Raw genomic sequence first — 27,742 nt, forward strand, 5'->3', positions numbered from 1 at the left:
ATGATGCATGCATGATGATGCATGCATGATGATGCATGCATGATGATGCATGCATGATGATGTATGCATGATAACGCATGCATGATAACGCATGTATGAATGTATGAGTGAAAGTTCAAGTGAGACCCAAATATTTTTATTACCTTTCCCATTTCGCTTTAACTAATTCCACGACATCCTTAAAGAACAAACTCACACCCCATGAACCTGCCTGTGATGCTTATTATTTTCGGGAGGTAATTCAAAGAAAAAATAATTATTGAATAAAGCATAATACAATAATGTCAATTCCACTTTAAAAGCATTCCCTATCATGGAATCATTATGCATAGAATTTTTTACCGCGTCAGAATTAACCGGCAAAGGTAACTCCTCTCCATCCATTCTTGTGAGAATAAGTGCACCACCGCCAAAAGCCTTCTTTACCACATACAGGCCTTCATAATTTGGAGTCCACTTACCCTTGTGATCCTTTTGTATTGACAAAATCTCTTTTTTTAAGACCAATTCACTTTCTTGGAATTTCCTAGGATGTACTTTCTTGTCAAATGCCTTTTTCATTCTTTGCTGGTATAGTTGCCCATGGCATGCGACGGTTAATCTTTTCTCCTCAATGAGATTAAGTTGATCAAATCGGGTTTGAACCTTATCCGCTTCTTCTAACTGGGTTTCCGTTAACACTCGTAATGATGGGATTTCTACCTCGAAGGGTAGTACTATTTCCATTCCATATACCAAAGAAAAAGGTATTGCCCCAGTCGATATGCGTACCGATGTGCGGTAACCGAAGGTACATTCCTCTTGATATTTTTTATTAGCGGCCTTGACTGTCCCATTCATCTTTGGACGACGATGGGAAGTTTGATTGTTCAGGTTTGCGGCAATGAGAAATTGTCTTTAAATCATGATAGTTGACATGCATTTGCTCATTATAGTCCTTCTTCAACACGATACTTGCCACCTATTGGGAGTATCTTGCCCCAACTAAGAATCTCGCATCGAACTGCTTTTGTACTTCATCTTTGATTCTGAAGACATTCTGGCTTGAGTAGTAACTCGTGTTGAACTCTTTCTTCGTGCTAGTGTCAACTTTTACCTTTTTTCTCTCGCTTTCTTCTCTTACACTAAAGATTTCAACCTCTCCTTGATGGGGTTTTATTTCTTTAGAATCTTGCTTCACAAATATCATTAACTCTGGAGAGGGTTCCGGGTCAGTCATAATCATCTTCCATGTTATTGATAGGGTGTTCAAAATTAGGAAAAACAACATTATTGTTTTCAAAACATTCATTGTTAGATCCATGTTATTCGATTTTAAAAAAAAAAATATTTAAGACACGAGATGATGAAAAAAAAACAAAACAAACATGATTTAATGTTAAACCAAATGCAAAAGAAAGTGTCAACCCGTAAAACACGAACCCCAAGGCTCCGGGCAAAGTAGTGAGGTTAATTAAAAATGATTACATTTCAATAAGCATCACAGGCAAATTCTTTATCTTCCAGTTCTTGGGTTTGCAGATACTTCTTCTTCTTTATTCTCGTAGTATATTTGTAGGAAACTTCTGTCAATCAGATCTTGGAGAAAGCTCCTAAACCTGGTACACTCATTAATGATATGTTCGGCTCCTGGACAGATTCCACATGCCTCACCGAGGCCATCTCCACCCCTTAACAAACCCAATCTTATCAGCAGTTCAAAAATGACCTTTTTAGAACTACAAATTTTACTAACGTCCCGCACTAGCCTGTGTCGTCCAACCTCGATGGCATTTGTTGAGGTATTTCCATGCTCGGCAAGGGGATTGACTTCAACACTAGGTTTGTCTTCTTGGAACTTCAGCCATCCTGCATCAATTAGAGATTGTACTTTGAATTTAAGAGAGGTGCATCCTTCGGTCGAATGGCCAATGGCTCCCCCGTGAAAATCGCATCTCGCACTTGCATCAAAACTTTTAGGGTATGGAGGCTGTAAGGGTTTCATTGGACGAATAGCGGCCAAACCCTTCTTAAGGAGATGAGGTAACAAATCTGTATACATCATAGGAATGGGAGTGAAAATTTTCAATTGGTTCCTCCTGGCATTAGCACTTTGACCAACATTCTGATCTGGACCTAAACCAGCTCCAGGGCCCCTGGCATTAGCGTATTATGGTTGATAATATCCTGGTTGTCGAGGTCTCATTTGGGGACCAGACACTGTATTGTTCACATAAAGAGGATAACTCGGGCTTGGTTGATAGCTATGTGTGGGCGCATGACCTCCCCACATGGGTATTGCTGATGTTGCATGCACTCCCCCTTTTTTCTCTTTCCCTGGATTAAAAATATATTTCTTCGGAGTGGTGGCTTGAGATATAATTTTCCCACTTTTCAGTCCGATTTCGATTCTTTCGCCTATGATGATGATATCAGCGAAATTGGAAGACACGTTGTCAATCATATGCTCATAAAAAGGTGGTTGTAGTGTGCTTACAACCATTGCAACCATCTCCTTGTCATATAGAGGTGGTTCAACCTGCGCTGCCAGCTCTCTCCATCGTTGCGCGTATTCTTTAAAAGACTCCTCATCTTTCTTTGCCATATGGTGTAATTGTAACCTGTCTGGCGCGACATGCATGTTGTATTTGTACTGTCTTACAAAGGCATCCGCCAAATCTGTCCAAGAACAGATATGAGAGGATTCCAAATGCGTATACCAACTCAACGCTGCTTCAGCCAAACTATCTTGAAAGAAATGAATAAGTAGTTTATCGTCGTATGCGTAGGCAGCCATTTTTCGACAATACATGGTCAAATGGTTCTTAGGGCATGTGTTTCCCTTGTATTTCTCAAATTCTGGCACCTTAAACTTGTGTGGAATAGTCACTCCTGGAGCCAAACTCAACCTTGCCATGTCACCAAACTCGTAACTTTCAAACCCTTCTATGACTCTCAGTCTACCTTCTAGAACTTCAAGTTTATCCTTCGTTCCTTCTACGTTCGAATGCAAAGTAGCATCTTGTGCGACAATTGTGTGGGGAAGCTTGGACATTTCATTCAGCTTTGCCTCAGTTGTGTGGATAGGCCCCTGGGTACTAATGGGAAGTACATTGCTAGTTATGGGAAAAGCCAAAGAAGTATGCTCTGCCTTTGAATGATCTCCAATAGGCGGTGTGTAACCTGATGGTAAACCATACATTGGAAATGTGAATTGTGTGCCCACAGCGTCATGTACTGAAGTGTGAGCATTATCATCAGCCTTTGCAGACGAAGTCTCTCCTGCGATTTTCATGGCTTTCAACGCTTCTAAAATTTGACCGACTTGATCCTTTAGTTGACAAATATCGGCCTTTACAGTTTCACGTTCCTCTTCCCAATCTTCCATAGCTTTGGAGTTTGCTCGAGTCTTATAAGGATGTAGTGGAAGTTTCGCCGTTGTTTTTTCCTAAACTTTATACTGTTTTTATTAACTTGGATTAGATGAAAATGAATTATGCGAAAATGCAGAAATGATGCATGCTAAAAATAAACGGAAATCGCAGAAAAGTTGAAAGTGGTAAGGATTTAAAGGACACTGAATATCCACGTTGGCGTGTAATATGTGAATATGAGATACAACACACCAAAAGGATGTTGGTGTTTGGTAAAATAAGTATGGAGATATGTATCCATGAATGTCAAAGCTGCCCCAATTTTTAGGCATGGGTTTTGTTCATGATAGGGAACGGGTATGGAAAGGATTTACTGAAAAAGGATTGCCCCAAATGGTTTGATTTTCTTTTGCATGGCTAGTTAGGGAGTTCTCAAATAACACAAGCGAGAATAACATTGGCAAGACAAATATGCTCTAGTATATGGTAGCGTTATTGTTTGTTAGAGTCAATCTCTTTTCTTTTGGGGAAGGCTGGAAAATGAGTGTTTTCAAGCAATGCACACGCACATGTATCAACAGAAAATGCTATTGGTTATTTAAAATATTTGGTCGCAAAAACGTATGATAATAAATTATTCAAAATGTAATGATTTCCTTTTCGATGTTTTTTTTTTGGCGAAATGAAAATGATAAAACTTTTTGAGAAATATTTTTTTTTATATTTTCCTCTTATCACATTCGTTTGTTTTTTTTCAATAAATTGAATTTGAAGAAAACTATCAATTGGGCCCAATGGGCTTAAAAAAAAGTTCTTGTTACAGTGAAATGAAAATTAAGTTTGCCATTTTCATTTTTTCCTTGTGTTTTGAATTTTTGATTTTTTTTCAAAAAACAATTCTTTCTTAAATAACATGATGTCAACCTGACTTGTTAAAAAACATTTTTATTTTTATTTTTAAGACTCAAAATAGGTTACAAAGAATGATAATTTTTTTTTGATGAAAAAACATATCTTCCCATTAAATTATGATTGCCTTATTTTCGAAAATCTTAACTTAAATAAGTTGCTCCTGTTTTTTTTTCATTTTCAATTTTTTTTTTGCTAAAAAGATTGCTTGCGATCACTTTGAGATAATGTCCCTTATAAACTGATTTTTTTTTATGGATAAAATGGATGATAGAAAATGATGAAGAAGAAAACTATTTTCACGATTTTATGTTAATAAATGCTTCAAAAAAAATGAAAGTTTTATTAATTCATTTGACTAAAAAGTGTTTATTTTTCCTTATTAATTTATTCATTAAAGCATGATATTTTTGTTCTTGTTTTTTTATTTAAATAAAAACATGACACATTTATTGTTATGTATAAAGAAAATGAAGGAAAAAAGATGAAAATGCTGCTAACGCATATGATGTATGAACATGTCTATGCCAAAAAATAATTAAAAGACAACATGTTTTTTTTTTCTTTTAATGTAGGTCCAATGTCTTAAGGTCTAAGCATTGTGTATACAATCTCACAAGGAAAGCTTCCTAAACCTAAAATCAAGGCCACCAAAACTATGGTCCTTTTCACAGCATTTTTCACAACAGTTGAGATGCAACTAGGTGTGAAATTACATGTGAAGAGAACAAACACTGGCTGGGATTCTCACGATAGCCAAACTGGAAGTAGTCCAGACGTGACACCGCTACGCAACCCCTCTAATTCTATGTTGCACTTAGACCCGGGTATAAGGTCCCACTCATGATATGCATAATAATAATAATAATAAAAATGAATATAAATTACCAAAATAAATAAAGACAATCATATATAATAAATAAAGGGAAAATAAATAAATAAAATAAAATAAAATAAAAACCACATCAATTTTGCACATTTAATTAAGAAGACCTGATTCTCTAGCATCCCTAGTGGAGTCGCCATCTGTCGCAACCGGGATTGCGACGGGACGACGAGCCGAAAAACAAACGGGTTTGAGAAATAGATTTGTGGAGTCGCCACCATAATTTATTATGGAAAAACTATGGAAAACCATAAAATAAGACATGGTCTACGAAAAGATATTTTTAGGTTCAGGAATCGGTTATGCGTAAGGAAGGTATTAGCACCCTATCGCGCCTGCCCAAAGGCAGTACCTTTAATTAAACGTATAAAGTTGACGTGGTTTTTCAAAATGTTTAAATTTCCCTAAAAAAATAAATAAAAAAAGCTATTAAGAAACAAAAAAATATTTTTTGTTTTATGAACCCGACAAGAATTGACCTTGGTCCTACGTACATCCATTTATAATGGACAATCAGGGAAATGAATCCGAAAAAAGATTTGGTTTAACAAGATTGACATCTTTTTTGGTTTTGAAGATTTTGTATTTTTTTATTTATTTAAGAATGGTGGGAAAAAGAAAGAAACCGACCATAGGCCGACACATACTTAAAAAAAACATTATTTGTGTGTAGGAAAAAAAATACCTTTAGAAAAAAACTTCAGAGTACAATAAAAAGAGAAAAAGAATGGTGTAGAGGTAACATACCTTTTTAGCTTTCAGTACTCTCCTCTTTCTTCTTTGATGATTGCCGTTGACAGAACCCTTATGGGTGAGAACCTATTTTTTTTCTATATTCTCTTTCTATTATTTCTGCATGCCTCTCTCTATTTTTTTTTTTATTTTTCTTTTTCTATGTTAGAGTGCGTATTTATATACACACATTATAATATTATGGAAATCTTGCCTTAATTGTGAATTAATTGACAATAAAACAAAATAGGAAAAAAATGGTCTTGGTTGCCAGAAAACAAATTAAGTAATATTCAAAACATTGATTATCATTATTGTCAGAAAATCATATTTTCCTCTTTAAAAACAACTGACGCAACAAATTATATTAATATACTATTTTAATTATTGTTTATAATTATTAGCATAATATTAATTCAAACTATTACCATATTAAACTAACATTTCAAAAAATATTGTGTTTGGTATTAAAGTTATTATTTTATCCCTTTTTACCCACCATTAATTATTATTCTCTTATTCTTTATTTTTAATTATTTACTTACCCGGACGAAATTGGGTGTTGACAAGCAGGCCTCCCCCAAATTTTTTCTTGTAATTGTTGTATAAATGGCGTAAACACAGCCTGTGTTCCACTCCATTCAAGATATAATAAAAAACTGACATTAATCCCTGCAAGCATAATACACCAATAAGTATTACATAATCAAAATAAATTTCTAACTAAACTAAAAATTTTAATGTACCTTTTGCTGATCCGAAATAAAGATCTACCTTTGACAATCTATGCCTCCAATATCATCAAGCAGCTATGTCAAAAACCACATCCATGTGTCTTTGCATTTTGTTTCTACCACAGCAAAAGCTAGTGGGAAATACTGGTCATTAGGGTCTCTTCCTACTGCAACTAACAATTGACCTCCATAACTTGTCTTCAAGTGACAATCATCTACCCCAATAAATGGTCTACAACTACCTAAAAACCCCTCCTTAAAACCCTCCAAACACATGTAAAATGACCCAAACCTTGGTGGCAAGGTGGGTTCGGGTTAATTGACCTTAATCTTGAAGGTCCCAGCCTTGACTCTTAATAACTCAGCCACATAGTCATAGAGACGACCATATTGTCGTTCGTCATCACCCACTAAACAATCCATTGCAATTCTCTTAGCTCTTCCAGCCTTCCAATGAGTTATTCCAACACTATATGACTTTTGTTTTTCATCTATGATTTGTTTCACTGTCATGCCTGCAACATTGACAAATCTGGCAACCAAAACCTGTGCAATCCATTCTACACTTGCACTTTTGCTACCAAAACCCCTTCCACACTTGTGCCCAACTAGAGTTTTGACTCTAAAGGTTTGGCTACTTCCTACCTTGCTAGCCATAATAAGAAAACCACACTCCTTCTTACAAACTGCTCTTACCCTCTTCAAATCATTCTTGACAAACTTCACTTCTTTTCCATTCAAAACGCTATGCTCCTGTAAGGCACTCTTAAAATGCTTCAAACACTTAAACTCCATTCCCAATCTAAAATTGAATCCCCTAGTCATATCTTCTGCTTTATACTTTGGAAAGTGCCTTTTATTCTCCCTAACATCCTCATCACTATCTACATTTGAGGACAAGTCTTCTGTATCATAAACTTCATTTATCTCATGCTGTCCAACCTCTTCGTTAATGACAAATGCCCCTTCACTATCTTCAAATCTGCTCCTAACACTTTTATTTTTCTTTTTCATTCTCTTCCACCTATCCAAAACTGGATTAATATTTCTTCTCTCTTCCTCCACTGTCACATTGTCCATCCCAAACCCATCATCAGCATTTTCCATTCTCTCCGCTCACTGTCATCAACATTTTCCACCCCTTCGTCCTCAAGAACATTGCCCTCTTCATCTTGTTCTTCATCTTCCTCTTCATCTTGCTCTTCATCTTGCTCTTCATCTTGCTCTTCATCTTGCTCTTCATCTTGCTCTTCATCTTGCTCTTCATCTTGCTCTTCCTCTTCATCTTGCTCTTCCACCATTTGTCCCTCAACATTCCCCTCTTCCTCTTGTTCTTCCACCATTTTTCCCTCAGCATTCCCCTCTTCCTCTTGCTCTTCCACCATTTCTCCCTCAACATTCCCCTCTTCCTCTTCGTCATCTACTAGCAAGTCTTGTACTTCAACATTTCCCTCCACCCCATCAATATCTTCTTCATCCATAACAACCTCTTCCTCCATCTCCTCTACTCTTATTTCCTCTACCTCCTGACCAAATGTAAGAAAAGTAATTTCCTCTGCCTGACTGGGTTGGCCATGTTGAACATAGATTTCAACTTCCTCCTTATTTGCCTCTGCATAGGTAGCCAACAAAATGGCTTCTCTATCATCTGTTAGTGGTCTGAGGTTGTTCATTGCCTTTTCTTTCGAACCCTTCCACCAAAGTTTGAACTCTCCACAGTACTTGAATTCTCTAACAAATCCCACCGCTTCAAAGTATGACCACATGTCGGGATCGATTCCCCTAATAACATGTATCTCTCCTCCCACATATTCTAGACCCTTGTTCTTCATGAACTTCCCCATATGATACAAACACACGTCAAAAACCATTTTTCCTACATCGTCAAATGAAAACTTCCCACATTAGACTGACAATGCACAACGCAATGCCCATTACACACACAATTGCTTTTCTTGTTCAACGAATCACAGAGAAAACAAATTAAACTTAAACTAAAAAATTACCTTGCTCAACGAACCACAGAGAATCGCATTTCTTCTTCAACGAACCACCTCAACGAACCACAAAGAAATCCCTTGCTTTCACGAACCAAACGCAAAGAATGAATGTAACGTCCCGGCAACTCACAGGGACCATCGACTGCCCCCACAGATCACCACCAGGCTTTCCAGTATGCTTTGTCCTCACTCGCACACTTTCTGGGAAAACTTCCCAGAAGGTCACCCATCCTAGAATTACTCCAAGCTAAGCACGCTTAACCATGGAGTTCTTATGGGCTAGGCTACCGAAAAGCAAATGCATTTTTGGTGATATGAGTAGTCAAATCAATTCCTTTAAGCTATCCTTCAACTGTATAGTCCCATACCTACACAGTCTCCAGATCCCTCTCATTCCGGTGTATGCTCGATTCGTCCATGTACCCCTTCCACCCGAAGCTGCCAGGAGCCGCTCCTTGTCTGTGCCCCCTGCACCATGCTTCTTGCACCGGCGTCACTCCCCGCCCTCGTCTCCTTGCCCGGGTGTCACATGCCCACCAGCTTTTGCTCTGGTTCGTCCTCGAATCACACCGTACTGGGAGAGGCTAGGCTCTGATACCATCTGTAACGCCCCGGCAACTCGCAGGGACCATCGACTACCCCCACAGATCACCACCAGGCTTTCCAGTGTGCTTTGTCCTCACTCGCACACTTTCTGGGAAAACTTCCCAGAAGGTCACCCATCCCAGAATTTCTCCAAGCTAAGCACGCTTAACCATGGAGTTCTTATGGGCTAGGCTACCGAAAAGCAAATGCATTTTTGGTGATATGAGTAGTCAAATCAATTCCTTTAAGCTATCCTTCAACTGTATAGTCCCATACCTACACAGTCTCCAGATCCCTCTCATTCCGGTGCATTTGCTTTTCGGTAGCCTGACTCATAAGAACTCCATAGTTAAGCGTGCTTAGCTTGGAGTAATTCTGGGATGGGTGACCTTCTGGGAAGTTTTCCCAGAAAGTGTGCGAGTGAGGACAAAGCACACTGGAAAGCCTGGTGGTGGTCTGTGGGGGCAGTCGATGGTCCCTGCGAGTTGCCGGGACGTTACAATGAACACATGAACCACAAAAATGCACGCGCAGATGAACCACGAACCAAACCCAAAGAAAGAACAACAACACCAACATGAACCGTAACTGATTTTGAGTACCAATTTCATTCTAGATTAAAGAGGAATCAGTTCCATCCCTAGATCACTTAACACACGTCAGCAAAAAACCAATTACACGTGGACAGAGACGTTAGACACATCAGCACATTTTTAACGGTGTTAGTTTTCGAGGACTAAAACCAAAGTTTCGAAAAGAATGAGGACCAAATTGTACCTTATTTTGAAAGAGGGACTAAAACCAGAAACAACCAATAGTTTAGGGACTAAAAACATATTTAACCCAATTAGGAAATTTTCTATGTGGGTGAATAATAATATTCATTCTGTCTGTTTACATATTAAACTATCCATTGACACTTACCTGGAAAAAAGAACGGAAGAGTCCTACAAATTTAGCACACACTCACCATCACAGTTTCAATGTTTTGTTTTTACTTTTAGCGGACCAAAGGTTTTCCCGGACATTGCTTCAACTTCATTGGTAATGAGGAAGAGGAAAATGTACCCAAAATATCAACTTTCCTTGTTTTTAGCTCATTGTTATCTTTTCTTCTTCAGACATTACGTTAAAGAATATGCGTGGGAGTTATTTCAATTATTAGTTTAAAGAAAATCCCTGGTTCCTATTCAAATTTTATCTTTAGTTTGTGATCATAAACTTTAATTTTTTAAATAATTGAATTATAATGTTATTTTTACTTCATTATGATTTTAACATGTTTGTAAAAATTATAGTATAAACATCAAAATATTTTTCAATTATTTCTTATGAAAAAAATAATGGTGTAAAGAGACTAAATTTTGCCAGTATAACTTTTACCAAATATTTCGAGGTCAACAACTTTGTATAAACTAAGATTGATTTATTATAAATTTAATCCTTGAAGATTAGAATAACTAACATATTTTACTAAAGTGAAATTGATATGGCTTCGCGCAAAAAAGAAAGGTCATTTTTACTATTTTCTTCACAAATGGGACTTCGTAATTGAAAAATTCAAGCTTTAAGTAAATTTTCTTTAATGTGGTTAATCAAATCTTTTTTTACCTAATTTCAAAATTATTTTATTTATCAGTAATATAAAATATATATTTTTTAGAACAAGTCTTTTTAAACAGTAAAAATGTAAAAGTCCAAAATAAATGTTAAATAATAGTTAAAAACATTATTAATACGCTCATGTGTGTCCATTTTTACCTTATAGTAATTAAAATATAAAAATTAATTTTTTGAATTAATATTAAGATAAAAAAATATTATTAAAATTATCAAAAACATTTTTTCAAAAAATAATTATAAAAAGGTAGTTACAAAATCTGAAGGGTAAAATAATTAATAAAAAGGTTTATATTCTTGTAAAATTAGAAATGAGATGTGTAGATAAAAAACGATTATGGAGCTATACTAAAAGAAATCTCCATCAATAGTTATAGATAACAAAATGTCCAATAAATCAGTATCTTAGTTTATAAGCTTAGGAGCATTCCATTTTTTATGCACCACCATCCATTTTACAATCACTTTTTGAGTCAAAATCAAACAGGATTGCATTTTAATTATTAGAAAGCATTGGTGAATCCTTGTTTTTAGAAAGACAATGTTCTGTTTGCACTTGCATTAATTGATGTTTGATGATGTCTTTATACATATCTTTGTGCTACATGCATGAAGATAAGTTTGGCACCTGAAGTGATGGGTTATGAAGTAGCATCAGCCTCAATTCATGGTAGAAATATCAAGTTGTAAGCACTAAGCTCCAAACATGCAAATCCATTTTATTATCAATCTTCTACACTCCTTTTTCTTCCATAACATTTCGTTTTTTTCTCTCTCTCTCTCTCTCTCAACATTAACCTCAGCAATTGGATTTCCTTATCCATTTGGCACATGCCATTGTTATGGGAAAGCAAAAGGTGTTACTGCATGAGGCATGCTTGAGATCTTCTGCTGACCTTGTTCTGCCAAACATGTGGGTTGCCCAACTGTTGCTAAATTGAAGAAAGAAGTAACCCAACATCACTTCCAATTTCCATGTGCTGCTAAATCCTCCTAAGCCTTATCTCACTTCTCTTTCCTCTCATATTAGCCGCAATTCAAACAGAATACTCCTTTCATCTCTCTTTCACTCAACAACCATACCACAAAAAAGTGTCATCTTTCATTTTCATTGGTTTTTTGTGGCTCTTAATTCCTCTTCCTTTTACGCTAAATTTAGAACAAGTACGTACTAGAATTTAACTCTCATTCAATTGTATTCTAAATTAATAGGGTAAGATGAAGTTTATCTCGTTCTACTAAATATTACAATCAAACTCGATTTTTTTTTTTAGATTTGTTTGTCAAGAAATATTTATGTTCTTATCGGATTTGACTGATATGTCTCCGTGAAATGAGGTTCTTAAGAGTCAAATTGTGTCTCTTGCTGATAGAGCTTTAAGTCTCATTGAGAGAAGGGTAAGATTCACTTGCACAAGACTCTTTGACACTAAGTCAGTTAGAGTTTAAAGGATTTATATAATACATGAGTAATATTGAATGAGTAATATTGAATGAGAATTACATGATAATTTTATGTGAGAATTCAATCACCATTTCTTATTGTAGGATATTGTATTTATAGGCTTCCTAGGCTATAGGTAAACAAATATATTAAACAAATTTGATTACTTGAAAATAATCAAATATTATCTCTTAAAGATATTATATAATCAATTATTATATCAGGATATCTTGGAAATATAACAAAATATGATAATAAGTTATTATACCATAAATATTAATTGTAAATATCTTAGAGATATTTCATAATATTTTGGAAGTATGCATATAAGCTCTGAACTTGAAAGTTGAAAATAAAGTGCAGGTTGATCATAGATGGATAAACAAGTTTTATCATTCTCTATTAATTGTGGCGTGCGGGTGTCGTGTGCATCAGAGCCTAGAAGAATGTTCCTCATTAAAACCTTACTCAGCAAAAAAAACCCAATTTAGGAAAAAAGAATCTAAACTAAAGAAAAATAGTACACATCTCTTTATGATAACCCGTTACCAAATGTGTAACTTGTGGATGTGTGACAATTCGATGTAGTCCTTATATATGTTTTTATCTGGACTTATTTGTCAAGGTTAAACATTTTAAAAGTAGTTCTTAGATGAATTTCCATATGAGCTTATGCTTTGTTTTTAACATTTTGAAATTCTTAAGTTGTACTCGAATTTTTTCGCAAAGAAGAAAAGAAGAAACAATAGAGATATGTGAAAGAAGACGAAGTTCGAAAAGTGAAAAGAGTTTTCACGCTTTGTAGTGAAAAAGACATATCAGATCGGTTGTTTCTTTAACCAATCTAATTTGTACATATTAGTATGAGATCGGTTATTTCTATAACCGACCTAATATGCTATAATTGATTTAAAATGTCTTCCAGTATTCACAAAATTGCCACTATGTTTTGAATTAAATTGATTATGCTACAATCAATCTTATATCATGTTCTAATATCACAATTTTTCATTAGTGTAAACACTTATATATAGTCACATTTTTGGACACTTAAATTATTCTCATATTTTTATTAGATAGTCACGTTTTCATAAACATATACAAACATCTTTTTGGGCATTCAATTTATACTTATAATTTTCATGGTGGTCACATTTTCGGACACTTGTATTGTAATTTACAAGTTAGTCACATTTTTGGAGACTCATGGTGAGATTTTCCTAAGTTCAATGACATTTTTTGACACTTACTTATGATAAGGTTTTTCCCAATGAGTGATTTCAAAATAGATAATATAACAAAATGTAAAAGAGAAGAATTTTATAAATATTAATGTTTGATGTACCTCATTAAAACCTTGCCCAATAAAACTCAACTTAAGGATAAAATTTGGGCTAAGAAAAATAGTACATGTAGCCTCAAATGTAACATCACCTGTAGTTCTTTAAATGAGTGCATTCCATGTCTTTGATATTAGTTTGCCCCTGAGGTCTTCAAGCTTGTATGCTCCATTTTGGATGCATGATTTATGCGGTAAGAACCATTCATATTAGGTGATAGTTTTCTCTCAAGTTTATCTCTTATCACTTCTTCGAGCTTATGCCACATAAGGTTGTATTAGTGAAAAGCTCGTTCCTTTATTCACATGTACCGTCGTGCAACTCTTCGTTTCGCTACTTCAATTTGATCATTGATCTATAAATGTTCTACCGAAGAGACTTGATATTTTATACTGAGTTGCTCCAAAAATTGTTCGAAGCCTTGTTAAAGTAATTCATTATCGATGACAAGAGAGTGGGGTAAACCATGCTTGTTTACATCATTTTTCCAAATGAACTTTTACACTTGTTGGATAAAGGCTCTATCTTTATCCATTTAGTCAAATAATTTATCACCACTATTATAAATTTTACTTCCTCACATTATGTTGGATGGTGACATTGAGTGGTTGCAAAACTATTTCACCTCTTACCATCGGACCAGAATGCTCTTAGACTCATTTCTTCAAAGTGCAACCACCATTGGAACTTGCAACCCTTATTAAGGCAAGGGTTATCAAAGAAAAGGAAAACAAAATTTGTTTTGACACTATTATCCACCATTTTTTAATAAACTGTTATATTATAATAAATATTTATGTAGAAAAGAGATGGAGTGTCAAGATAACACTCCTCCAAGGCATTGCAAAGTTTTGACCATTAATGTTCATGGTAGCACAAATGAGAAGATTGTCAATAGTGGTGGACTATCTTCTCCACCCATCTTAATAATGAGTCTTCACGTCGCATAATGGTATAAAATGTGAAAGCAAGATAAAATTTTATTTGGACCACAAGGTGGATGTCAAATATTCTTACCGGATTTGACCAATATGTTTCCAAAATGGAGTATATAGCTCTTAAGAATTAGTCTATCTCTCTTGATGAGAGCTTAGAGTCTCATTGAGCAAATGAGAACATCCACTTACAAAAATACAATCTCTTACGCTCAAGTTAGTAAGAGTTTAAAAATTGTATATAATACATAAGTAATATTAAATAAGAATTGCATAAAAATTATATATGAGAATTCAATCACCACTTTATTTATAGACTTGATAAACTATTAGTAAATAAATATATTAACTAAACTCATTTACTTGAAGATAATAAGTATTATACATGAAGATATCATATAATCAATCATTGTATCAAGATATTTTATAATAAATTGGTATAGTACTTTTAATCGAATTGTGCTAATTTTTTTTATGCATGAAATGATGTTTTGGGTTGATATTTGAGTTGTTTATCTTGATACCTCCTACTTCAAATTTTAATTTAGAAAACCATTTAACACATAAAAATCAATTAAAATTATTAAATTAAAAAATTATATTTATTGGTTTTTAAAACTAGATAACTAAAATATATCAAAATTTTAAACAAAAACATATTTCAATTTTATCTTCAAGTTTAAAATTTAAAAAAATATTTAATCCTTAGTTATATTATATTTATAAGATCTTAGACACTAAAATAAACATCTATAACACGAAGAAAAAGTTTTCTTAAATATCTCTCTAAGATCTTCGAAAGATAAATTTTTAAACTATTTCTCCTAATTGATGGTGGAAGAAAGAAACAAAATTGACCAATAACAAAATTAAAGACCATAGGAATACAAGCAACTAAAAACAAATAAAGCACATTAAAATAGACCAAATCTGCGTATTTTGGTTGCAGATATAAACGAAAACCAGAAATGCATGAAGGAGCAAGCAGGAATTATGATTAGAAAAAATGGTGTATTGTTAACTGAAGCTAAAAGATATATATACAAGGTACACATTACAGCATAGAAAAAAAGACAAAAGAGGAAAACAGATAATAACACTTGATCAACATGTTCTAGAATGCAGTTATGACAAAAATAGAGGATAATTATAATTGAGGTATGCATTTCGTTTATGATGGTCACCATCGCGATTGACGAGTCTATGGGCTTCGAGCTTCAAAACCTGCTCAAGTTCCTCAACTAAGGTGATGGGAAGGTAAAATAGTATTTTCATTTTTTTTGCAAATGGATTTTTTTTACATTTGTAGCTAAATTTTAACCATAAATTACATAAATAGATAAATTTGAAAAACAATTACGAAAATAAGTAATTTGTATAGCTTCAAACGACTTTTTCATATGAAGTCGTGATTCCATTCGACAATTGTTCTCACACCGATAAAAGTCGTCTGTTCCTCCAAATACTTTGATACAATATAATCGACTTTTAATTCAAAAGTCAATTTAATGTAATTGATTATTTATGCATTGTATTTGATTACGTCACATTGAAGTCATTGAAGAGATTAACAACTTTCATATTGGAAATAATGGGAGAAATACATAACTTTTTCGTTTGAAGTCTTATAAGACTTCACAACTTGCCTATTTTTCATAATGTTTTTTAAATTTGTCTAATTTTGTAATTTATGTGTGAAATTTGCCTATATGGGTAAAAAAAACCTTACAAGTGAGTAGAAATTAATATAAATGAGAAACTTATTTCAATTTCTCGTAAATTTACTAAATAACTCTTTCAATACAAAAAAAAATATGTCAATCTTTAAATCGGCTACCCTATTTATAATCAATAGGTAAAATTCTTTAAAATTCTTGTAATTTTATCCTCTCTTTTTTGTGATGTTTAACACTGATCAACAATATGCAAAATAATTAATTTGTTTTAGTGGAAACTCTTAAACTTCTATTGTTTTTTCTTACATTAAAGTATAAATTTTTAATAATGCTTCGTAAGCATGTTAAGTGTAACGACCTAATTAGCATAATAATATTAATAATTACATAATTTTATAATTGATATTAAACATAAATAATACATAACTATATAAAATATATAACCGTTTTTTAAAAATAAGTTAAACTTTATTTATATATATATATATATATATATATATATATATATATATATATATATATATATATATATATATAACTCTATCAACTAGAAGGATATATACAATACAAAAGTTATTTACATATTTATGAATTACTCTTTTAAAAGATCATCAACAATCTCACTATCACACATCACTCTCACTTATAACAAAAATAGAAAACAAGATAAGGTAGTGAAATTTAAATACACCATAGGTTACAAATAATCATCACTCCATTACATTCATATTCAACATATATATAATCAACCTTAATTAAAACATTATGGAACCTCTCTTAACTTTCATCATCTAAACATCCTTCTCAATGACCTCATGTCAGAATCCTGAATCAATACATATAATAAAGGCTTAATATCCTATTTTATCCTCACTTTTGCTCGATTGTATCAATTAGGTCCCTGGTTTAAAAAGAGTGTCTAGTTGGTCCTTACTTATTAAATTTTGTGTCAACCTCACCCCTTCCGTTAAAAATAACAAACAGAGTTAATGGATTGATGATATGGTAGTAGCTATTGGTAACGTGTCACTTTTAAGTTGTTTGTGTGGTAACGTGGTGACATGTGCAATTCCTTTTTAAATCTTTTTTTAATTTTTGGGCCACCTACCAGGTCAGCTTTGCCTTTCCCAAACAGCTGAAACCCTAATTCCTCCACTGTCAGCCAAACCCTATCTGCCACCACCACCTTGTCGCGCCGCAACAGTGTAAAGTCGTCGTCAGGACGCCGCCACAACCATCCATCCACAACAAAACCACCATCCTACCATGCGCCGCTGACACCAACTATGTCGCCACCACCCACATCGTCAATGCCGCAAAGCCACAACGAACAGTCAGCTGTCGTGATACAACCTTCCGCCATCAACATCACCATAGATCAATGCAGAAATAAGAGGCAGAGAGAACCCAGAATCGCGTCCTCACCATGTCCGTCATCTCCTCCATTGATGCATCAACCATGGAACTCACTTCGCACCAAAGCGTCTCTCCCAGCATGATCGCGAACACAAGTGCGACCTCATCACCACCACTACCTCATGCCATCGTCACCATGAAGCATCACCACCGCTGTCGCGCTGCAAAGCCCACTTCATGCCATTGTTGCCGTAAGAATCGCGACACTCAACACGAGAACCTGCAACCACCACATATTCATCCATGATGTCATCAAACCTGCAAACCACAAGAACCAGAAATCTGCTAAAGGACCACGAGCTTAAATCGCAAACCCCTATCGCGAACCAAATGTGCGAGCTTCGTGCCGCCGTGATTATTCTCCACCTAGTACGAACCTGTGAAAAGAAATCAAAAACCCTTAAGCAGTTCAAGACCTTGATCGCGATCTAGTAGCAACGACCAACTTGTGCCTCCATCCATGGCCGAGAATCGCGAGCAACCTTCCTTCGCGACACAGGAGTAAGTAGTTTCCCCTATCCATCAAAACCCTAATTTTGGGTTGGAGCAGGGGCTGCCATGTGTAATATCCACCTCAACCTTAATTGCTTACCACGTCACCACACATACAACATAAAAATGACATGTTACCACTATGTATTGTCATATCATCAGACCATTAACTTCGTTTGTTTCTTTTTAACGGAAGAGACGATGTTGACACAATTTACTAAGTAAAGACCAACTAGACACTTTTTTAAACTAGACACCTGACATAATCGAGCAAAAGTGGAGACAAAATAAACTATTAAACTTATACTAAAACATACGTTATGACAAATCTCCTTATAAATGACCATATCCATACATATCATCCACAAATAAAATAAAATAATTTTAACCCTTGTAGTTTTTTTACAATTTTTTTATAGTCCAATGTTTAAATAATAAAATAATTAAGTGTCATCTTTTAAAAATCACCATTACTTTTAACTATTTTCAAGGTCCTTATATTCTTTCTAACATAAAAAAAAACTTTGTCGCCAAAAATTTACTTATCAGAAAAGTAATAAGTATATGATTTCCTCATATTTTCTTCTAACTTTCACATAGAATGACATGTCCTAACATCCCACAGCACATCACCTGTCCTAACATCCCACAACACCCTCATAAGACTAAATGTTTTTCCTATGAGTTGCTTGATTTGGTAGTCATTTATCATAATTAACCTAGCTCAATAATAAGATAAACACATTGTATAATCAAACATATATTTCTAAGCTGAGAGAGACGTGAAACACCCTATCTTAACTAAATGAAGAGGTAAATCAATCTCATAAGTCATTGGATCAATCATTGACAAAATCTGATATAGCTCATTGAATTTAGAAGAAAAGTTCTTAAACATGTAGAAGGCATCCTTAAAAATACATTATCCTGAATTACAAACTCCAAAAGTTTTTTTCTCTAATTAAGATGTAAGAGTTATAATCCTATTAACATTAACTTTGTATCTCGATATCAACACAAAAAGATTCTACATTTTTCCTCTCTACAGAGCTTCGCATATAATTATGTTTATACTTACATAAACTTCACCAAAAACAACATTTTATTCAATTGCGAGACCATGTTTCTCTTAACTTCTTGTTTTTAATATTTTTACTAAAACATCAACTATTGGTATTTTAAGTTTTAATAATTAAATTTTATCTAATCATTATTTAAAAATAATTTTAAACTGGATAAGATTTTGAGCTTGAAAAAAGAGAGAAGTAAAAAGTGAATAAGATTTTGAAAGATTGTACTTGGTAGTGCAAGGTCTCTCTTGTCATGTTTTAAAAGAATTAATTTATGAAATTTAGTCTGATTTGCACACTTAATCAATGGTCTGATTATATGATCATCTAATGAGCTAATTGTATTTTGCTTAGCTTAACCTTTTCTTGGTTTTCATTTGAATTTAAGATCTGAAATCCCCATCTCAGTTCAGATCTCCCATATCATTTCCATCATATGTGTCCAACTGTGACCATCATTCCCCTCTTCACAGTTCACACCACCCAACCTAATCAATTTCTTATACATTCCACCCAATTTCTTCTCTCTCTCAATTGCATTACACACTTTTCCAATAAACACAGGTAAACACCATAAATGATCCAAAACCATAATGTATTTAAATATATTAACAACAACAAATAACATCGTATCAAAGTTTTACAACTGTAAATTATCAAAATTCCCCTTTCCCAACCTCCACCTCTCTTACACTCCTCACCAAACTCTTCTATTTCCCGATTTACCCCTTCACAGTTCCAACATTCCCCACAACTCCCTACTCCCACCACATTGCTAAATTCCCAATTAACCCCTTCTTCGGTTTCACCTGTTGTTCTCGATGACCATGATTCTTCCTTCAGCTCAACTTCCCTCACCGCTTCCCAACCCTGTGTTTCCCAATTTACCCTCGATTCTGTTGCTAATTTACGAATTCTACTTTTAACTGAATTTTCATTACGGTTAAATTCTAACCACCCTCCTTCTTCTTCAAGGTCGTTATGTTCTGACTCCGCGAACTCCGAGTCAACCCAGTCCAGAACGCAACGAGGCGACGATTCAACTACGGCGTAGGGAAGCAAAAATGGATGCTGCAGCAGCTGATCGCAGCTCCACCGCTCTCTCCATTCTCTTCTCAGACACTTCTCTAGAAAATCCTTCCCTAGCTCTGACAGTTTGCTTGGAAACTCCGGCAATTCGTCCGAGTAACCGATTCGACTCAGCGTGTCCACACCGTGATCCTCCCACGGCGGTTTCCCGTTGACAATCTCGATCACCGTGCAACCCAGCGACCACACATCTGACTCCGGCCCCTGCCGCTCCCGGCGCACCACCTCCGGCGCCATCCACATCGGACTCCCGCGGGGCAAAAAATCCTGCGGGACTTCGACTTCCACTGCCGAGCCGAAGTCGGCGAGTTTCGCGGCCGCACGGTTGCCGGAGAGGAGCACGTTCCTCCCCTTGACGTCGCAGTGAACGAAGCCGCGCGCGTGGACGTCACGCAGTGCGCTCACTAGGCACCACGCGTAGCGCCTCACCAAACTCTCGTCCACGTCAGCGCGGTCCAGATCAGCGACGGTGCCACCTGGCATGTACTCAAGATGAAGGTTCCTGAACGACGCCGTTCCGCCGTGCTCGAACGTGACGTCGTCGCCGAGATAAGCGACCACGTGTGGCGACGCCACGCGTTTCAAAATCTCAATCTCGTTCTCCAACGCCTCCAGCCGACGAGGGTGCCCCAATCCACGGTCCACGGACTTCACCGCGAATACCCGACCATCAGCTCTGGAAACCGCCGCGTTGACAACTCCAAACGCGCCCTTCCCGACGCACCTGCCTCTCAGCCAAGAAGTCATAATTTAATTTTTCCCCGTCTGTTTGAGTTGGAACTCTAAAGTTGTGTAATTGACGTTTGTACGTGAATTCCCTGTGGGGGTATATATAAGCAACGCAGTGGGTTGGTGTTTGGACGTTTGTTAGTTCTATTAACACAACATAACATTCGGTGTCTGTAAAAAAAGGTTTGGTTGTTGTACAGCGTGGCATTTATGAAAGTGGATAATTAAGAAAAGCGGTGGTGACGTTGAGATGGACATCTGAAAGTTTTGGGCGGTAATGTTTTTGACGTAAAAGAAGGATTGTGGGAATGAAGCACTGGACACTGTTCTTTTCTTATGGAGATGGATTGGTTTTTTAATCCTTATCCACACCACTTCATCATTCAATTTCCATTCCACTTGTCACTCCACCACTTTTTACATTAATCTTTTTCTTCCATCTTCATCAACCACAATATAATAACACCAAAATTAATCTAAATATTTTTCCACAACATCTACTTGTACAGTATAAAATATTAACCGAGTGATTACAAACAACCAACCGGATATTCAGGTAATCTATTTATATCTTATTCTATTTATATTTTATTGGACTTATATCAGTTTAGGATCCATGAGGTAAATTATAAATACAAAGCTAGGGCCGAAAGCCAGGTACGTCCCACTCACGCATTATTCACTTTATGCTACTCTCAAATACTCAATAGTGATAACTATTTACTAAATATTCAACCAAGAGCTGAGACTCTTCAAATGACACGCCTAACTTGAGTGTCGGAGTATCTTTTGCAGGTACATCCACCCTCGTCAAGAAGGAGACCGATCGGCTTGCGCCAACACCGATCGGCCAATAGCAGGAGTTTCGAAGCGAGCGAGCGGTTCAGACTCACATCAGCAGGTTAGTCTCTCGATCCCAAAAATATCAACCGAAACATTTTGGCGCCCACCGTGGGGCCGAGCGGCAAACCCAAATGGTGACCACAAGGAGCATGGAGGAAGAACAACACACCAGAGATTTGATAGCGCAGATGCAGGCGCAAATACAGGCACAAGCCAGAACCATACAAGTCAGACGCACGCACAACAAGAGATGCAGCGAAGGCACGCAGAAGAAATTACAATGTTGAGAGCAAAGCGAGGTCGTGCCGAACGGTCAGCTCAACACTCGGAGTCCACAGCCGATCGGGGTAACAACCAACATAATGATAACGCTGGAAGTCGTAGTCAGCAGCCATCTCGGCATACTGACCCGAACGATCTGGGAAGAAGGGAACCATCCCCCTTACGAACCGATCGGCCCTCCAGTCTGCTCCCTTTCACTACGATCATCATGCAAACTCCAATGCCAGAGAAGAACCCTCCTGTATTGGATAAGTATGATGGCTCGACAGATCCCGACAATCATCTCAGGATTTTCACCAATGCAATGGTGTTCTACACGGACAGTGATCCGGTTATGTGTAGAGCCTTCTCCTTATCACTCAAGGACGAAGCATTAGAGTGGTATAACACTCTTCCCCCAAACACAGTGGATTGCTTCGCCACTGTGGAAAACCTTTTTAAAAGGCAATACGCCTCCAATCGTAATCAGGAAGTAACGCCAGCGGAATTGGTAAATATTAAACAGGAAAAGGGAGAAACTTTGAAGGCCTTTATGAAAAGATATATGGAAACTACACAACGAGTTAAAGAGGTAAGTCAATCTTTTATCATCACCAATTTGCCTTCCTGTCTAAAACCAGGGTATTTTGCTGAAAAATTGTATGCACGACCGCCAAAAACAATGGAGGAGCTCCAAGAACGGATAGCCGAATTCATCCGCATGGAGGATATGCGAATTTCACAAAGAAAGCGACAACAAGAAGCTGGGGCAAGTGGAGGTAGAAAGGACGGTAAACGACCGTTCGGCAATAATGGTAAAAGCGGGGAGTTTTCCCGAACATTTAAATTTAATCACTATACACCCCTCAACACACCTAGGGCAAAAGTTCTTGAAGAAGCTCTAAACGCTGAACTTCTCACACTCCAAACGAAACCATCTCCAAGATACGCAGATGAAAGGAAGAGTTGTCATTTCCATCAGAATCGGGGGCATACTACAGAAGAATGCATTACGCTGAAAAACGAAATAGAACGTCTCATTCGGGCTGGACACCGTAAGTACATACAAGAAGCAAGAAGAAGTCCCGAACGAGCGTTTCGGAAGAAGGAACGAAGGCGAGACAATAGTCGCAGTCCTACTCGTCATCGTGAACGATCGGTTCGCGGAGTTATAAATTGAAGATAGCAATCCAAATCTTTATTTAATATCATGTTTAAATTTTTGATTTAGACTTTTGTTATTAAACTTTCATTATGCAATGAATAAAACCGAGCAATTCACGCTCGATCATCGGTTATCAATTTCGATCAAGAATTTCAGTCAACACTAAAACCCTCTCAAAGCCGAACGGTAAAGCCCGTTCCCTTGGAAGCACTCTTAGGTCGAAGACCGAGCGGTAAATCCCTCTCGGGAGAGAGGTAAAGCCCTCTCAAAAACGAACGGTAAATCCCGTTCACTAGGAAACACTCCTAGCTCAAAGCAGAGGTAAAACCCTCTCAAAGCCGAACGGTAAAGCCCGTTCCCTAGGAAGCACTCCTAGGTTGAAGACCGACAGGTAAATTCCTCTCGGTTCCTGTTGAAGGACAAGCGGTAAATCCCACTCAGTTAATGTCGAAGGTCGAGAGGTAAAGCCCTCTCGGTTAATGTCGAAGATCGCGAGGTAAATTCTTCTCGGTTCCTGTTGAAGGACGAGCGGTAAATCCCGCTCGGTTAATGTCGAAGGTCGAGAGCTAAAGCCCTCTCGGTTAATGTCGAAGATCGCGAGGTAAATTCCTCTCGGTTCCTGTTGAAGGACGAGCGATAAATCCCGCTCAGTTAATGTTGAAGGTCGAGCGGTAAAACGCTTTCAATTCCGCAAACGCAGCCTCCCTCAAACTCATCCGTCCTATAGTTAACCACGGCTAAAGCCAAACGCTTAACTCGGACTTAGGGGGCATAGTGTACAGTATAAAATATTAACCGAGTGGTTACAAACAACCAATCGGATATTCAGGTAATCTGTTTATATCTTATTGTGTTTATATCTTATTGTGGTTACATTAATCTTTTTCTTCCATCTTCATCAACCACAATATAATAACACCAAAATTAATCTAAATAATTTCCACAACATCTACTTAATGTAAAAGGTAATTTTTTTTTACTTTTAGATGGAAGCAGAGATGAGGGCTGACATTATTGTTTTATGATTATTCTTACTATGGGCTCGCAAGCTGTCCGTTCGGTCTCGACAAAGCTTTCCGTTCGGTCTCGGTTAGTTTATCAGCCGATCGGTCTCGACAAAACTGTCCGTTCCGTCTCGACAAAGCTTTCCGCTCGGTCTCGGTTAGTTTATCAACCGATCGGTCTCGACAAAGCTTTCCGTTCGGTAAAGCTTTCCGTTCGGTCTCGAGAACAGTTAAGCAGGTGTAACGCGCAATGAATGTTGTAACGGTTGTCGTTAAGTAATTAAGGTTTGCATTGATGACCATTAAGAGGTAAATTAATGTGTCAGATTCCTTTAAACTCTATAAATAAGGGTTTAGGTGGAAGGTAAAGACAAATTTTGAACTTAGACTACAATACGCTCTATTTATTTCAATACTTAACTGTCACGAACAGTTCATAAAACCGCTCCTAACTTGAGCGTTGGAGTGCCTTTTGCAGGTACCTCCCCTCTTTTACAAAGAGGGTGACCGAGCGGCCAACATTGAAGGTGACCGATCGGTACAAACGAGTAGCAGACAAGCGGAGCGCACCAGTCGAAGGTTAGTGTCTCGGTCTCACATATCCCTACCGAAACATTTTGGCGCCCACCGTGGGGCCGAGAGCAAGCTGAAGACACCCAATGGTAACCACAAGAAATATGGAGGAGCAGAGCACCAGAGATTTAATAAGAGAGTTGCTGGCCCAAATTGAGGCACAGGCGCAGACTATACAAGCGCAGGCGCACGCTCAGCAAGAGATGCGGCGGAGGCATGAGGAGGAGATGAGGGCGCTAAGGGCCGAACAGGAACCTCCCGAGCGGTCCGCCTCGAATCGAGAAAATGCTAATGAGGCGAGCCACAATCACGTCCACCCGAACGGTCGGGCTAGAAGGGAACCAACGCCCCTGCAGACCGCTCGACCAACCAGTTTATTGCCTTTCACGACAACTATCATGCAAACGCCAATGCCAGAAAAGACTCCCCCCATATTGGATAAGTATGATGGTTCGTCTGATCCGGATAATCACTTAAGGACGTTCGGTAATGCAATGACATTCTATACGGACAACGACTCTATCAAGTGCAGAGCTTTCTCGTTGTCACTTAAGGAAGAGGCATTGGAATGGTATAACACTCTTCCTCCCAACACAGTGGATTGCTTCGCTACTGTAGAAGACCTCTTTAGGAGACAATACGCATCCAATCGGAAACAGGAGGTAACGCCGGTGGATTTAATAAACACAAAGCAGGAGAAAGGAGAAACTTTGAAGGCTTTTATGAAGAGATATACTGAAACCGCGCGACGAGTTAGAGAGGTAGATCAATCTTTTATTATCAATAATCTGCCTTCGTGTATGAGACCAGGATATTCTGCGGAAAAATTGTATGCACGACCGCCAAAAACGATGGAGGAACTCCAGGAGCGAGCAGCTGAGTTCATCCGTATGGAGGAAATGCGTTTGTCGCAAAAGAAACGACAACAAGAGGGTGATGCGGGCGGAAGTGGAAAGGACGACAAACGACCGTTCGGCAATAACGATAAGAATAGGGAGTTTCCCAGGCCATTCAAGTTTCACCATTATACAACCCTCAATGCACCTAGGGCAAAAGTTCTTGAAGAAGCCCTTAGCGCGGAACTTATCACACCCTTAAGGAAACCGTCTCCAAGAAATGCAGACGAAAGGAAAAGTTGCCGGTACCATCAAAACCATGGACATACTACAGAAGACTGCATCACGTTAAAGAATGAAATAGAAAATCTTATCCGGGCGGGACATCTACGAAGGTTTATAAAGGAAGCAAGATACGGCCTCCCCAAGGAAGGATATTCGAGAAGAAGTCCCGAGCGGGCGAGTAGGAAAGACGAGCGAGGGCAGGGCTATAGTCACAGTCCTAGTCGTCATCGGCAACAGTCGCTTCGTGGAGTTATCAACTGAAGAGAAGCATCCACAATTCTACTACTGTCATGTTTAAATTCGGTCTCATTTGATTCATGCTTTTGTTAGTTAACTTACGCTCTTATTATTGAATAAATAAAGCCCAATTCAGGCCGATCAATCGCTCCCAAAGTGGCTAAATAAAATCATATTCAATGAAGTCTCTCAGAGTTAGAAGATGAAGACCGAACGGTAAATCCCGCTCGGCCAAGAGGTAAATTCCTCTAAAGATTTGAAGACCGAGCGGTAAATCCCGCTCGGCCAAGAGGTAAATTCCTCTAAAGATTTGAAGATCGAACGGTAAATCCCGCTTGGCCAAGAGGTAAATTCCTCTAAAGATTTGAAGACCGAACGGTAAATCCCGCTCGGCCAAGAGGTAAATTCCTCTATAAAGATTTGAAGACCGAACGGTAAATCCCGCTCGGCCAAGAGGTAAATTCCTCTATAAAGATTTGAAGACCGGACGGTAAATCCCGCTCGGCCAAGAGGTAAATTCCTCTATAAAGATTTGAAGACCGAACGGTAAATCCCGCTCGGCCAAGAGGTAAATTCCTCTATAAAGATTTGAAGACCGAACGGTAAATCCCGCTCGACCAAGAGGTAAAATCCTCTAAAGATTTGAAGACCAAACGGTAAATCCCGATCGGCCAAGAGGAAAAATTCCTCTAAAGATTTGAAGACCGAATTTGAAGACCGAACGGTAAATTTCGCTCGGCGAGGAGGTAAAATCCTATAACGATGTGAAGACCGAGCGGTTAATCCCGCTCGGTGAAGAGGTAACAGGATATTGTAAATCACAACCGAGAGGTGAATCTCGCTCGTCAAAGTCGATTACCAAGATCGAGTGGTAAATTCCTCTCAACCGAACGGTTTTCACTCATCAAGCAGGAATTTCTGGTAACAAGGACTGTCGAGCGTGTGGCCGAATTAAATCCATGAAACTACTCAACGCGAACAGGATATAACAACTTGCAGCACAAAGAGCAAATTCTTTACTACAACGAGAACAACCTCCCTCAAACTCATAAGTCTTATAGTTAACCGTCCGGCTAAAGCCGAACGATTAAATCAGACTTGGGGGGCTTATGTTACTATGGGCTCGCAAGCTGTCCGTTCGGTCTCGACAAAGCTTTCCGCTCGGTCTCGGTTAGTTTATCAGCCGATCGGTCTCGACAAAGCTGTCCGTTCGGTCTCGACAAAGCTTTCCGCTCGGTCTCGGTTAGTTTATCAGCCGATCGGTCTCGACAAAGCTTTCCGTTTGGTAAAGCTTTCCGTTCGGTCTCGACAACAGTTAAGCAGGTGTAACGCGCAATGAATGTTGTAACGGCTGTCGTTAAGTAATTAAGGTTTGCATTGATGACCATTAAGAGGTAAATTAATGTGTCAGATTCCTTTAAACTCTATAAATAAGGGTTTAGGTGGAAGGGAAAGACAGATTTTGAACTTAGACTACAATACGCTCTATTTATTTCAATACTTAACTGTCACGAACAGTTCATAAAAC

The 27,742-nt window shown here is 37.5% G+C and overlaps 5 protein-coding genes across 5 annotated transcripts; 2 read left to right on the forward strand and 3 right to left on the reverse strand.

Annotated features, from left to right (window-relative positions):
• Nucleotides 1–192: 192 nt before the first annotated feature.
• LOC108336698 (uncharacterized) lies at nt 193–840 on the reverse strand. The gene has a single exon (XM_017573160.1). It carries the CDS (start codon nt 838–840, stop codon nt 193–195), a length of 648 nt encoding a protein of 215 aa, XP_017428649.1.
• Nucleotides 841–1,495: 655 nt separating this feature from the next.
• LOC128197882 (uncharacterized) lies at nt 1,496–3,367 on the reverse strand. Its single transcript, XM_052880726.1, has 2 exons — nt 2,271–3,367; nt 1,496–2,135 (listed from the first exon to the last, which is right to left on the reverse strand). The coding sequence occupies exons 1-2, from the start codon at nt 3,365–3,367 to the stop codon at nt 1,496–1,498; spliced, it is 1,737 nt and encodes a 578-aa protein (XP_052736686.1).
• Nucleotides 3,368–19,603: 16,236 nt separating this feature from the next.
• LOC108336699 (mitogen-activated protein kinase kinase kinase 18) lies at nt 19,604–21,277 on the reverse strand. The gene has a single exon (XM_017573162.2). It carries the CDS (start codon nt 21,026–21,028, stop codon nt 19,685–19,687), a length of 1,344 nt encoding a protein of 447 aa, XP_017428651.2. The 5' UTR covers nt 21,029–21,277; the 3' UTR covers nt 19,604–19,684.
• Nucleotides 21,278–22,103: 826 nt separating this feature from the next.
• Nucleotides 22,104–23,294, forward strand: LOC128197883 (uncharacterized). The gene has a single exon (XM_052880727.1). It carries the CDS (start codon nt 22,104–22,106, stop codon nt 23,292–23,294), a length of 1,191 nt encoding a protein of 396 aa, XP_052736687.1.
• A 1,648-nt stretch (nt 23,295–24,942) lies between these two features.
• On the forward strand, nt 24,943–26,238 carry LOC128197884 (uncharacterized). Its single transcript, XM_052880728.1, has one exon. The coding sequence runs from the start codon at nt 24,943–24,945 to the stop codon at nt 26,236–26,238; it is 1,296 nt and encodes a 431-aa protein (XP_052736688.1).
• Nucleotides 26,239–27,742: the final 1,504 nt, after the last annotated feature.

This window comes from Vigna angularis, chromosome 7 (genome assembly GCF_016808095.1).
Source record: "Vigna angularis cultivar LongXiaoDou No.4 chromosome 7, ASM1680809v1, whole genome shotgun sequence".
Lineage (NCBI taxonomy): Eukaryota > Viridiplantae > Streptophyta > Magnoliopsida > Fabales > Fabaceae > Vigna > Vigna angularis.